General features: G+C 38.5%; 3 protein-coding genes and 1 non-coding gene across 5 annotated transcripts; 2 read left to right on the forward strand and 2 right to left on the reverse strand.

Annotated features, from left to right (window-relative positions):
* Positions 1–75: 75 nt before the first annotated feature.
* On the reverse strand, positions 76–5,031 carry LOC118436391 (jouberin-like). Its single transcript, XM_035854393.1, has 11 exons — positions 4,917–5,031; positions 4,360–4,844; positions 3,082–4,276; positions 2,868–3,016; positions 2,543–2,755; positions 2,150–2,371; positions 1,896–2,084; positions 1,623–1,835; positions 1,394–1,542; positions 1,172–1,333; positions 76–1,049 (listed from the first exon to the last, which is right to left on the reverse strand). The coding sequence occupies exons 1-11, from the start codon at positions 4,954–4,956 to the stop codon at positions 101–103; spliced, it is 3,966 nt and encodes a 1,321-aa protein (XP_035710286.1). The 5' UTR covers positions 4,957–5,031; the 3' UTR covers positions 76–100.
* A 2,292-nt stretch (positions 5,032–7,323) lies between these two features.
* Trnas-aga lies at positions 7,324–7,405 on the forward strand. Its single transcript has one exon. It is a non-coding gene; the product is annotated as a tRNA-Ser (tRNA).
* Positions 7,406–7,753: 348 nt separating this feature from the next.
* LOC110853194 (peroxisome assembly protein 12) lies at positions 7,754–10,966 on the reverse strand. Its single transcript, XM_022101442.2, has 7 exons — positions 10,829–10,966; positions 9,335–9,561; positions 9,152–9,266; positions 8,886–9,064; positions 8,412–8,662; positions 7,995–8,258; positions 7,754–7,919 (listed from the first exon to the last, which is right to left on the reverse strand). Exons 2-7 carry the CDS (start codon positions 9,461–9,463, stop codon positions 7,811–7,813), a joined length of 1,047 nt encoding a protein of 348 aa, XP_021957134.1. The 5' UTR covers positions 9,464–9,561; positions 10,829–10,966; the 3' UTR covers positions 7,754–7,810.
* Positions 10,967–11,750: 784 nt separating this feature from the next.
* Positions 11,751–12,709, forward strand: LOC110853197 (HIG1 domain family member 1A, mitochondrial). 2 transcript variants are annotated; one of them, XM_022101444.2, is made up of 4 exons: positions 11,751–11,892; positions 11,993–12,086; positions 12,166–12,272; positions 12,347–12,709. In XM_022101444.2, the coding sequence occupies exons 1-4, from the start codon at positions 11,881–11,883 to the stop codon at positions 12,422–12,424; spliced, it is 291 nt and encodes a 96-aa protein (XP_021957136.1). In that variant the 5' UTR covers positions 11,751–11,880; the 3' UTR covers positions 12,425–12,709. The 2 variants fall into 2 exon arrangements, with proteins under 2 accessions (XP_021957136.1, XP_021957135.1); XM_022101443.2 differs by having other exon boundaries at positions 11,774–11,913.
* Positions 12,710–12,805: the final 96 nt, after the last annotated feature.

The following is a 12,805-nucleotide window of genomic DNA, read 5'->3' on the forward strand; positions in this document are numbered from 1 at the left end:
AGATCTCGTCATTTTTTTGGTTAAATTGCACAAAATGTATTCATTCTAACAAAAACGGTAATATTATACGTCAAAAATTATTGAAAATGTTTAGACATTTTTAGTCTGATTTTGAAATCGTGTTATTCTGAAGTTCTTTTAAAAAACGTGTGTCATCGGGATTCATATGTCCTCTTGTGCGACTTGAGGGGGAGGACGGTACCGAATTTGAGGTTTGACTCCGTTCTTCAGACGACCTTACGCGTGTCGGAATCTTGGAACTTTGTTCGACAGGTGTTTTTGGTAGTTTTTTAGGCGATAAGAAATCTTGGTCATGGTCAATTTGTATGATTTTGGTTGGAACCTTTTCCGTGTCATCATCTTGTTGACCACCATTTTCGGAATGAATGTCAACCGTTGTTGTGGTGGATTTTTGACTTGGTAGAATCAGTTCCTCTAAACGATCTTCAATATACGTTCGTGGCGATTTGGTCGGTTTTTCATGCCCTGAATTTGTCCCACTATTTACGCGTGACCTTAATGAAATCGTATGTGGACTCTTTTCCCTTGGTCTTTTGGCTTGTAGTTGGTCAGTCGCCTTCAAATCGTCCACGCTACTTGACCTTATTGTCTTCCTCATTTTTTGACTGTCCTTTAACGCAGAGTCTAATTTATCAATGATGCTGGCAAATTTTTCTGAACTGTCGCCACGTTTCGCGCCCTTGGCGAATGTTACACTGTGACCTGGCTTGACATCTCTCCTATGCTGCAAATTTGACTTGAACTTTGCCACTCCGGCCTGAACCATTGCGATTTGGGAGAACTTTGGCGAGTCGTAACCGTACAAGAGGACAGGGCTGGGTTCACTTATCGCGGATGATAAGCCCACCGCCACATAAAAGTCGCGTGGGTGGTAATCGACACAGGTGATGACGGAAGAGGGGTGACCTTTTGGTGTTATAAAATCGGCAATCGTGTACGTATCAGCATCCCAAATACAAAAAGAAGTGGACTCGTTTCCTGAAAGGATGAGATTTCCACAGGGAGAGAAAGTACTCCGGATTTGTAGGCTGCAAAATTATTTCATAAAAAAATATTAAAAGAAGTTTACGCAAGAATGATAACTTTTTCTTGTGACTTATTTTTGATATGAAATTTTTGCATTTTTGCAGCATTGAAAATTTATACGTACCGATCATTGCTCAATCCTCGAACCGTCTTTAACACAATTAAACTATTTGCATCCAATATTTTGAGACAGTTATCTCTCAAATGGACCAAGAGTCGGATACCATTTGGATGCAGGGATAGCGAATTGATGGGAATTTTTCCCGTTTCGGTCAGTTTCACTTCTCTGCAATTTCCACATTCCGTTTTAATCACTTGAAATCTTGAGGTGGTGTAACCTGACTACCTGTCAATCGTCCAGGATTTTCGTCTCGTCAAAGACTTTTCAGATTTTATACTCCACTTGAAGAGGAGGCTGTCCCCATCACCGGAAAAGAGGTAAGATCCCGTGGGGTCAAAGGTCAAGCAGTTTACAAAACTAGAGTGGCGATCCAACTGAGGGATATATTTTTAAATTTCGATTTTGTAACTTTTTTATTAAAATTAAAAAATTGTATTTAATTTTTTCTTCTTACAATAAATAGTGGCGACGCTGTTTGTACGCTCCATCGATCCCTTGTCGTGTTATTGCGACGACTATTAATCTTATCGCCGGTAGGGACAACACTTTCCGTGGGACGGGCAATGTCCCAAATTCTAATGATAAAATCGAAACAGCCCGTGACGACGAGAGAGTCGTGGGTAGGATGGAATTGGACCGTGTACACGAAAGAGGGATGATGTAGGGTCTAGGGGAAGATGTAGATCAGGAATAATTTGACCTTGACCAAATACTAAAATTCACTTACTTTCACCATGCGTAAAGTGGTCTCGTTATTGTTCTTCATGCTCCAAATGCAAACGGTCGAATCGGCCGACGCAGAAGCCAAATACTGATAATACGACGACCCCTCGACACCACTGACTTCTTTCCAGGCCAAGTCATAAATCAGGCCGTGATGATTTTTCAAGCTCTTGAGCAGATTTCCGGTCGGGATCTTTAAATAAGAGGGTAGGATTAATAAATATGATTCAATGTCTATGATTTTAGTGACACACATACATCAAAGAGCAAGACGGCGTGGAGGTCTTCGGTGTCCAGCCCAACGGCGAGTTTCAACCCGCAGGGAGAGAACTTGACGGCGTGGACGTTCCCAGATATGGTTAAATTGAGGGACTCGATAGGCGACGAGGGAAGGGCGGCGACCAATTTGTTTGGCACTTTACAACTCTGACCTTCCAGACGGGTCCAGGCTGTTGATTTGCGGGGGTCGGTCTTTTTAGGCTAAAATTATAATTTAAATAGAAGTAATATTTTAGAAAGGACAAAAACACTTAATCTGTAAATCAATTTGTCAAGAAAATCACGAGTTTTTGTTACAAATTGTACGGTAGGTTGTATTAATTATTTTTCATAATTTTGTGAAAATTTGGCAAAAATCGCGTCTCGGTATACCTTTCTTCCACTGCGTTTTCGTTCCCCGTCCTTTTTGGACAACTGTGCCTCGATGATGGCGTCGGTAAGGTTTTCTTTCCGCATGGAGAGGAGTTGACGTAGAGAGGTGGCCGAGTTTGTGGTCGGGACTGGAGGGCAGATTCCCTTCACGGTCACGTAGAGCGTCGTGTTTTTCAACTTTTCTCGTCGGCCGCATTTCCACCAGGAGTAGACCTGGTCAGTAAAAAAAGCCACAATTTAAATTGCCACAGTGCAAAACTTGCGCAGATTTAAATAAAGTGAATGTCAATCCATGTGAAGGTCAAATTTTGTCCGCTATAGTTACCTCCGGTCCATCTAACACCTCCTTCTTCCTCAGTTTCGCCAACGGTTTAAACAACTGGAGTCTCAACATCTTATCCGTGTTGGATATCCCGTTTGCGCCCACCGGCTTTAGAAACCCCCACGCGACCTTGTACCATCCTACGTCATGCCCTATGTACGTACATAAATATTAGTGTAAGTTTTCAAATATTAGATAAATATATATATGATCTCACCATGCACGCCATCATGCCACGTTGGACCGGTGACCTTGCTCATGGGAAGGAAGTCCATAATTTCGAAAAAGACGATAAGGTCATGCCCAACTTGGGAGAGGAATTTATGATAAGGCTCCTCAAAAAGGAGAAGCTCTTCCCAGGCGGGAATGACCTTGGGGTCAGCAGAAGCAAAGGAAAATGGGAACGGTTGGGTCATGACGGGAAGGACGTTCTCTTCATGCACGTGACCTCTGTAGTGCTTCGGCTTTTTGGGAACGGAAACTGGAGATGACGACGACGATTTTTGGACGGTATAAGGGTCACATTTCTTTACCGGTTTACCATCCTGCGTTAACAGGGTGACCTTGACGAGTGGGTGAAGAACGTTGGCGTCAAGTGGGAGCAGGTCGGAGGAGTGGATCATGATTCCGAAAAAGAGGGCTGGGTCATACTCCGCGGGTGGTGGTGATTTATTCCGTTGAGGAGGACTAGATTCTTGGGGACGTGCTTTTGTCCTCACCACGGATTTTTTAGCGGATGACGATGTTGGTCGTGTTTTGTCGCGTATTGTCATGATTTCATCATCGTCGTCAGTGTTGGTACTGTCGGAGTCCCTTTTTACATTTATATTTGGGCTGCGTTTTAATTGAACGGGAGGAGAATGACGACTCCGTTGGGGGTGATAGTCGGAATCTGGTTTAGAAATGTTTATTTTGTCCTTGTTCTTTTGGAATAATGATTTCGGGCTCCTTGTTATTGGAGGTTTCTTACGGGATGATAAAGGCGTGGGGTTATCATCGTCTTGTTCCGATGATGATGACTCGATATCAATTTTGCTCACTTTTTCCAGCTTTTCCTTGTTCTTATTTTCGCTCTTATCCTTATCGTTGGGGTTGGTTATCGGAGGATCCGCCTCAGCGATATCAATGGATTGTTCTTGTTTCGATTGTTTTTTGGACCCTCCTCTGGACAACAATTTCTGCCAAATTCGACCCAGAGGCTTACTTTTTGTGGGAGGAGGCTCCACAACATCCGGTTGTTTATCAACCTCTTTTTCAATCTCAACCGTGACATGCCCACCTTGGCCTTGTTTCACATTTTGTGAAGAAATACTTCCTCGCCTGGAATCGGATGGGGGCTTATGTTTATTGCGTTTTCTAGATGATGGTGACGCTTTTTTCGGATTACGGTCCTTTTCTGGTTCGTCACCTTCCTGAAAATGGCCATAAAATATTTGATGTCACTCGATTTTAATTTATATACATCTGTTTAATACTTTTCGCTTTTGTTTGATACCATATTTGCTTCAGAATCCGTCGTAATTTCTTTAAATCGGTTACCACGATGGTGACCTTCATCTCTTCCCGGAGGAGTTTGAAAACTAGATTTACAGTGACCTCGATGACCTTCGTCGTCCCCCTGATCGCGATAGAATGTGGGATTGTCGTACGCCGATTTGGAGACATGTCCATCCCCACGACCTGGACTGGAGAGTGAGGCACTGGAGGAATTCTTACTTGGCAAAATAACGCGTGACCTCGTTGTGACCTCGGTATCCTCAATATCGCGATGGTGATGTGACCTCGGTTTCGGTCGTGGTTTTGCCTTTGGCGTCGTTTCATCCAAAATGGAAGCAATAGCGGAATCTGAATCTCCTTCATCATCGCCGCCGTATTTTTGTTGGCGTCGAGAAGACGTTGCAGTTTGAAGGGGGGAGGATTGAGGGATGCGTCGTGACTTTATGGGTGGCATGGGTGGGAGTCGAGTCTTCGGACGGCGGTCTATGTGGACATTAATTGGTTAATAAATACTAGTCCTACCAGTTGTAAATTGTACCTGAGATTTATGAATACCTGTAATTTCGTCCAACTCGAGCAAATTCTGACGACTCATGATTACCGTTAATTATGCAAATTAAGGAAAAAAATCAACTTTTTGCTAAAGTTTTGAACTTTCTACTAATCTCAATACTATTATGAAAGTGAGTGTGTTCGGGTATAGAATCACGATTGCTTGACATTTAGTATCTAGGTAACTCTTGTGTCTTTTAACGGTTGCGACTAATGGTGGAGTTACAAATAAAATAATTATTTTTTAAATCGTTGGTACACGTCCCATGGTCGTGTGTACCAACGACTTTGACCTTTAATAACTTTTGAATGGGCAGACATAGAGATTTAATTCGTTATTCGTTAAGATGAAATCATCGTAATTTTTAGCTTGATTTTTTAAGATCAAAATCTCGAGGGTACTATTTCGAAAATTAAATTTGAAATCCCAGTGTGCAGCGTTTGTTTAGCCCGAGTCAGGGTCAGTGTCAGCTTCTAAACTTTAGTCAGACGACCTGCACCAACTACTATTCGTAATCGGCAAAAATGTTCCCACAATCCAGCATGCAAAATTTCAGCTCCTTGACCAATTTTAAAACCAGTACGGGTCTCAGTCTTCTGGGCTGGGCCCACAAAAATATTCATATTCGATGAATATGAACATTATTCATATTCTTTAGTCTGATGTGCCCTTACCCATGATACCGAATTTTATTTTTATTCTACCAATATAAAAAGCAGCGTGGGTCACCTTGTTAAATCTCTGTGGAAAAAATCTTAATATTTAGTTCATATTTTTCAATCTGGTCTACCCCCACGGGGTCGTGCCAAATTTCAGTCTTCTACGAGTGTCTAATTTCATCTTTTTAATACAATTTTTGAAAATCGATATGGGTCACCCCCTTAAAGGTCCCTCCACATAAAAATGTTTTAATTCATATTCTTTCATCAGGGGTCATTAGCAATCTCTGCACTAATTTCAGCTCGATGGATAATTTTCAAAAATCGGTATGGTATCGGGTCCCTCCAGTCGGAAATTTTCCCAATTTAAATTCATATTCTTCAATTAGACACCATTAGCAATCTCAATGCCAGTTTACAGCTTTCAACGAGGATTTTGAAATACTCCACCCACCCAGATGACCACCACAGGTCAACCACTTAATTGATTTCGCCCATCTTCAAACTTAACTCCTCATTTGTCACATACTACATGTATACCAAATTTAAAGTCGCTAGGCCGAGTTTAACGAAAGTTATCGTAAAATGATCGGACGGACAGACAGACGGACAGACAGACGGACATGACGGTTACAAAATTACATTTCCAAAACTGTAACCAATGGCATATTTTCAACAATTTTTAGTTTTCTAAAAATGAAAATTTATTTTGTAACTCGGCCATTTGTCGTAACCTTATAGATTGATAAAGTGTCAAATAATCTTGGTATAGAATGGATGGGGAAATGTTTGGTGAAAGTTGCTGGGTTACCTTTCTCGGTGCAATTAGGAAAGCATGAAAGTGGATTGCACGCTAAAAATATGAACGAATGTGTATGGTATAGTTGAGACGGATATGGAAAAGTAAATGAAAATAGAGATTTTTTGCATCTTGATGAGATATTTAGATGCAAATGAATATTATGTTATGTTGTATGATCAATGATCGGTAGTTACATAAATATGTACAGGGTGGTTAAAATGTCACGCCACAATGGAAAATTTTTCAATGGGAAAAGTCCCTAAATCTCCATTAGTTACAAGATTTGGGATTGAGATTTTTATAAATTATTATCAAAACTGATGACAAAATTCTTAAAATGTTGCATTTTAGAGACAAAATTTCGGTAACTAATGGAAATTTATGGATTTTTCCCATCGAAAAATTTTCCATTGTGGCGTGACATTTTAACCACCCTGTACATATGAGAACTATTGAGAACTAAACTCCATTTCACATTATTTAATTATTATATTTCGCATGATTTTTACCAAAATAAAAATTATTTTGTATGATTATTACGCCAAAATAAAAATTATTTTGTAAGATTTTTACGCCAAAATAAAAATAACTGGTGTCAAATAATAAAATAATTCGGATCCTCTGGTCAATGTGAAACGGAGTTTAATACTGAAATTAAAATAAAATGCATTGTCTAATTGGCATTATAATCTTTAATTATAAAAATATTAGTACTCGAGTAATTACATTTTATGGAACACCCAAATGACACGCGTATGTCACATATTATAATGAAATACAAACATTTCCGCACAATAAAGCGATCCAACAACTTTTCCCTTTTTGGTATAAATTTAGCCCATTTAAACGCCGTTATTTACTTTAAAATGTTTAATAACCCCAATCGTCATAAAATGTAAACTCGTAGTGTGAGACTTTAAGGAGTAACAAGGATCATTTTCTCCATAAGCAGTCTTGGCCGAGTGGTTAAGGCGACAGACTAGAAATCTGTTGGGGTCTCCCCGCATAGGTTCGAATCCTGTAGACTGCGAATTATTTTTGCAACTTTTTGCTCAGGCTGATTTATTTTGGACATGGATAAGTGCAGATTGTAACATTGATCGTTTATGCGATGTGGTTAGCAGGTTAGCAGGTTTCGTTTATGCGATGAGATGGGTTGTATTATATGTTGTTGTTATGAGAAGAGTGCAAATTGCAAGTTTGAGGAAGATTGATCATTTAAGTAGGATTTTTTTCTCTAAATTGTATGTATTTAAGTTACTTATTATATGAATATTTTAAATGTATGTCTAATTTAAAAAAATAAATGTTTAGCAAATGATATTCATAGTATGTACTACATACATATCGGAAATTAGTGAAACAGTAAATGCACAAGTTTTGTTAAATTGGCAGTATTAATATCATTAGTTTATGTTTTGGTTGAGTAAATTGACTAGTTAAATATCCTAATTAAATGGTGCATATTCGATGTGATGGATGTAAGGGGACATTTTCCATGAGTCTTGAGATATGGCGTGATGCATCCGTAGCAGAAAACGAGTCTAGAAATAAGAACAATTAAGTACATAAGTAAGCATGATGATAAATGCAATCTTCATAAAATATGATAATCTCACCCGCTAGTTGATAAGGCTGTCGCATTCTTGAACCTCCTCCTGCACAAGGGACACAAGTTTTTCTCCTGTGGTGTAATAGCGACGAAATTCTGGTCCGCTTCACTTAAAGCTGGTGGGACCGGAAGTGAAGTCAGGGTAACGCGTTCTCTTCTCCGATCGTTGTACCACCAGTCGAGAAATTGGACGAAAAATGAGCCCATTTCGACCCCGAAGAGAACACTTTCGCCCAATGAGCGGAGTAGGAGGGTTGGAAATCGGGAGAAGCTGGAAAGTATAGCAAATAAATTAGGTACATTTAGCACATTTGATAATTACCACAAATAGTATTTTCTAGGTGACAATTTTTGGAAGTAATTATTTGTAGAATTAATGCAATGTTTGTTCAATTTTTTAAAAAGCTGGTTTCAAGTAATATACCTCCACGATTTAGGGGAGAAAAGTTCCGATTGTTTCTCTTGGATAAATTTCGCCCTCGATGGAGATGCATAAGTTAAGCGGAGGCCGAGACTGAGGAAAAGCAAGTGGTGTGATTTCGAATAGCCGAACGCATATCGGAGCAGACAGATAAGGTTGATAAGGTCGAGGAATGCTTTGACGAATGGATAGGCTTTGATGAAGACGAGAACAAGTTTAGGATTTCTTCCTCTACAAGATGTAGGGTCTTGTTCCTGAAAAACAAATTGCATGTAATGTCCACAGCTGTAAGATTTTTTTATATAAATCGAGGGCATTTCATACTTCAATGCAATGCTACTTGCTAATAACCGAGTAAACTTTGTAAAATCCGTCAACTTACAAATACTTACACAGTTTACAAAGACTATGATACAACAAAAAATTAACCCACAAATCTAAAAGACTGAAATGCCAAACAAAAGATTAGGTCCGTACCGAATTTGTAACTGCGCCACTGAGCTTATCACTTTCGGTTTTATGCACCTTATCCAACTTGGTCGTAAGGTAGGGAAGGATCACGGATAGGATAAATGACACTTTAACCCTGTTAGTGTTTATCTTTCCGTTTTTGGTGACTCGTTCTAAACCGTAAAACGCTTCGCTGAGAGTGGCTCCTACAAAGAAGGGACAGTCGTTCATTGGCTATTTAACTTACAATTAGTTTAATAATTAATGGAAATGTTTATGAAAATATTTAATACCTCGGGTTAACATGTAATGCCACTGCACTAAGGAGTCAAATGCGAGGTATACTTCGTCAAAGTTTCGGTACATAAATGGAGGTAGCCATCTGGCCGGGTATCCTTCGGCCAAGGTCTGCAAATAAGATGAAATTTTTATTTTTATAGATATTAGCAGGTATATTAGCGTAGTTCCGAATTTACCTTAACAATGTGGAAAAATGCGGGTCGCAATGCATGGGCGAAACCTTGTTGGGAGACAAGTTCGAAAATGGAAGGCCGTCCTTCGTCGTCGGAAACGGTACCGGTCACGTTATTTGCAGCGGCAGCCATTACTTCTTGGCTTATCGTTAAAGAATTGTGTTGTGATTCTTCATGTCATATTTTTTAGTATTGATTGACTCCGTAGAAAAATCCGTTCACATCCGACCCTGTGCAAATAAGTTAAACACGTTTATCGCAAAATCTTTGACAAATAAGGGGTGATCCATAAATTATGTCACGCTGAAGATGGGGGGGAGGGGGTCCAAGGATCCGTGACAAAGTGTGACATATGGGGAGGGGGGGTTCGGCCGATCTGTGACATAACGTTTTGGAGGCCTAACTTAATGCAAACTTTAACTCACATTTTAATTCTTCGACTACGACCAAACTACAGTTTCGCAATTATTTAGATATATACCCGAATATCAAACAGACCTTTGATCCAAAGCATCCAAACTTTCAACCAAGTTTCAGATTTTGAGATTTTAAACCAGGTTTCTACATTTTGTTCAAGCCTTCAAATAATTTGCACAATATCCAATTGTTTGCAAATTAAAAAAATTCATAATGCCATAAAATGTTAAAATGTTAAAATGTTAAAATGTGACAGTTTTACATCGTCAGGACTCAGATTTCTCTGCTTTTCAGCCTCAGATGGCGACTTCTTGCCATAATTTCGTAGCAAGTTGTCTCATCCCCACAGAGAACGGACTCTGCTAGGGGCTGTACACAGTGACATTGCCATTCCGTATGGCTGGGCTCACCCTGTCACGAGACAGCACCTACCCCGTACTAACACCGAGCCGAGTAGGATTAGCAATAGCTTCCCCGCCAGAGGAATCGAACGTGTGACTGCGTGGTGACAATCCTACCCTCGTACCTCTGAGCCATAGGGCCTTGCTTGTAAAGTTTGCATAATTTCAAAAAATCGTCATAAGTTTGCAACAATTTAAAACATTACAAAATCTCCAACAATTTGCACAATTTAAAAAATTCCTCCGAACCCTATTTTTCATGGTTTCAACAACGTAAACTGATTGAAGACAACTTTCTGCATGATTCAAAAATGTATAACAACATTTTCAGGCGTGACGTGACAAGAGGGGGGAGGGGTCACGACTAGCGTGACAAAGGCGTGACAACAGGGGTGGGGGGGTCTTAAAAAAGGGCTTTCTTGCGTGACATAATTTATGGATCTCCCCTAAATTCTAGAAAAACAATAACGTAAATGTCGCATTAAATAAATTAGGTTAGGGCAATTAATAACAAAAATCGACTACAAAAACTTTTCAATTTATTATTTGTAAAAAAACGAAACTTAAAGTGTAGCTAAAATATAGTCCTGATTCCTTCTACGTGTTTTATATTTTTTGTCATCATATTGAATAATTAATTAGTCACAGTTTTTCAGAAAACTGCAAACTGATAACTTACCCGATTTTTTGCACATTTTCCAGTTGTTATTTTGCCGGTGAGAACTGCAGCTGATTTTTGTCTGTCTGGTGTCTGGAAAGCCATGCTCTGCATGTCCAAACGCACGTCCACATAATTTTTGCAAGGAAAACATCCTCGTGCTCTATAAATTTATTTCGTCATCTTGCGAAAACTGGTCACGCAGACAAGTCATAAGTTGATTAAAAAGGTTAATTTTGTGAGAGTCTTCAAGCTTTTAAACAATTTTTGTCTAGTGAAGTAAAATATCTTGTGAAGGAAACAGGTAAAAGTCGGTGGCTTTATTTTTAACGAGAAATTGCTGCTTTAATTAAGAAGTTACGAATTGTGAGTTTTGAAGCTAATGGGTCAAGACAAAAAGACAATCTTAGCAAAATCCACTATTAAATTAATTATACAAATATTGGTAACTTCTGCATAAAAATCTGAAATGGAAATTCCATTATGGAATTAACATCTGGCAAATTTCCAGATTTTTTATGTAACTTTTTTGCATTTGAAAATTTGAAAATTATGCAAAAAGATATACTTATACTTAGTTTACATATTTATTAGCAAAACAAAACAAGAGATTATCTAACTTTAAGTTTTTAAACAAGTCGCAATTTCTCACAAATGCTTTAACTTCAGCTACTTTCCAATGCAAGTTTGCATTTACTTTAAAATTAAAGATGTATATTACATATGCTAAGTATATGTAAAGAAGATTTACCGTCAACAAAGCTTTGAACTTTTATTTTCTTTTGCCCTTCAGAATATTATACAACCAGGACAAACTCTCGGGACAAGAACAGAGTTCCCGTACAATCACCTTGGTTCGACCCTGTACCAAAGTTACGACGAAGATTGGAATCCAGTAGAACTGTGGAACTTTCTCTCACAAGTAAACAACATCCAAGGCCAATTTTGTTTTGTTGTTTTGTCCAACTTTGGAACAGGATCACATCGCAGATTCAGTTTACAAAGAGACTCGGAGAGGAAAACAGCTTTAAAATAAAAATCATAAAAAACAGTTTTAATTAAACTAGTTCGATATGAGTAAGCAGGTACTAATTGGAGCGCCACAGGTATTGTGGGTGTTGAATTTATAGTCTGTTTTGTGTGTATAAATTTTTATATTTCATTCCTGTTTCGATTTTTTTACAGGGCGACGAACGTCTCGACTTCCGTTCGAGTTACGATGACACGGAAAAGAGCAAGTTTATCTCAAAGGCGAAAGAAAATCCCTTTGTTCCTGCCGGTGAGTTTTGCAGGAATGCATGAGTTTTGATACATTTGCGAATTGTGCTAACAAGTGCTAATTGAATGTAATTGTCCAGGTATCGGTGGTGCTTTGTTCGCTTTGGCATATGCTGCATTCAAATTCAAGAACCGTGGAGATCAGAAAGTTTCCGTGTTTTTGATTCATACCCGAGTTGCTGCCCAGGTTAGAGATGCATACATTTTTTATTATTTTTTTTTACAAACATTGGTTATATTCGCTATGTAAATTTTTGTTAGGGTGCTGTGGTGGGGGCATTGACGGTGGGATGTATTTACCAAATTTTCCAAGAATTTATTTGGAACAAGAAGAAGTAGAGGGGAGACGAATACGATTAAGTAAAAAAAAGAAATACACAAATTGAGAGATCTTGTCCCATGAAACCTCCAACCAAATGTGGTAAATTTAGTGAAAAAGTAATGTATTAAAATTAGTCAAGTGTTTTTTTTTCAATAGAAATTGTATCGTGTAGATATATGTTTATTTTGTAAGAGTGACGCTTTTGTTAGACTTAAACCCGTTGTTGAATTATTATGCCGGTCAAAAAATGTCATCAAAATTAAAAATTCAAATTTCAAAATTAATAAAAACTTTATAAAATACACGACAAGGGTGTTGATTATTTGCATGTTTTACTCATAAGTATGTACCTTATGCATGCTTTTTAAAAAAAAATCTGCATTTGAATTTTCATAGAT

Source organism: Folsomia candida, unplaced genomic scaffold, assembly GCF_002217175.1.
Source record: "Folsomia candida strain VU population unplaced genomic scaffold, ASM221717v1 Fcan01_Sc008, whole genome shotgun sequence".
Taxonomy (NCBI): Eukaryota; Metazoa; Arthropoda; class Collembola; order Entomobryomorpha; family Isotomidae; genus Folsomia; species Folsomia candida.

Coding starts and splice junctions, on each gene's coding strand:
- LOC110853197 (XM_022101443.2), top strand. CDS start 11,881: ATGAGTAAGCAGGTACTAATTGGAGCGCCACAG. Junction 12,087..12,165: donor AAATCCCTTTGTTCCTGCCG/GTGAGTTTTGCA, acceptor GTAATTGTCCAG/GTATCGGTGGTGCTTTGTTC. Junction 12,273..12,346: donor ATACCCGAGTTGCTGCCCAG/GTTAGAGATGCA, acceptor AATTTTTGTTAG/GGTGCTGTGGTGGGGGCATT.
- LOC110853194 (XM_022101442.2), bottom strand. CDS start 9,463: ATGGCTGCCGCTGCAAATAACGTGACCGGTACCGTTTCCGACGACGAA. Junction 9,065..9,151: donor GCATTACATGTTAACCCGAG/GTATTAAATATT, acceptor CCTTCTTTGTAG/GAGCCACTCTCAGCGAAGCG. Junction 8,663..8,885: donor GTGGCGCAGTTACAAATTCG/GTACGGACCTAA, acceptor TTTGTTTTTCAG/GAACAAGACCCTACATCTTG.
- LOC118436391 (XM_035854393.1), bottom strand. CDS start 4,956: ATGAGTCGTCAGAATTTGCTCGAGTTGGACGAAATTACAG. Junction 2,756..2,867: donor AGGTGTTAGATGGACCGGAG/GTAACTATAGCG, acceptor TTTACTGACCAG/GTCTACTCCTGGTGGAAATG. Junction 1,836..1,895: donor CCACTTTACGCATGGTGAAA/GTAAGTGAATTT, acceptor ATCTTCCCCTAG/ACCCTACATCATCCCTCTTT.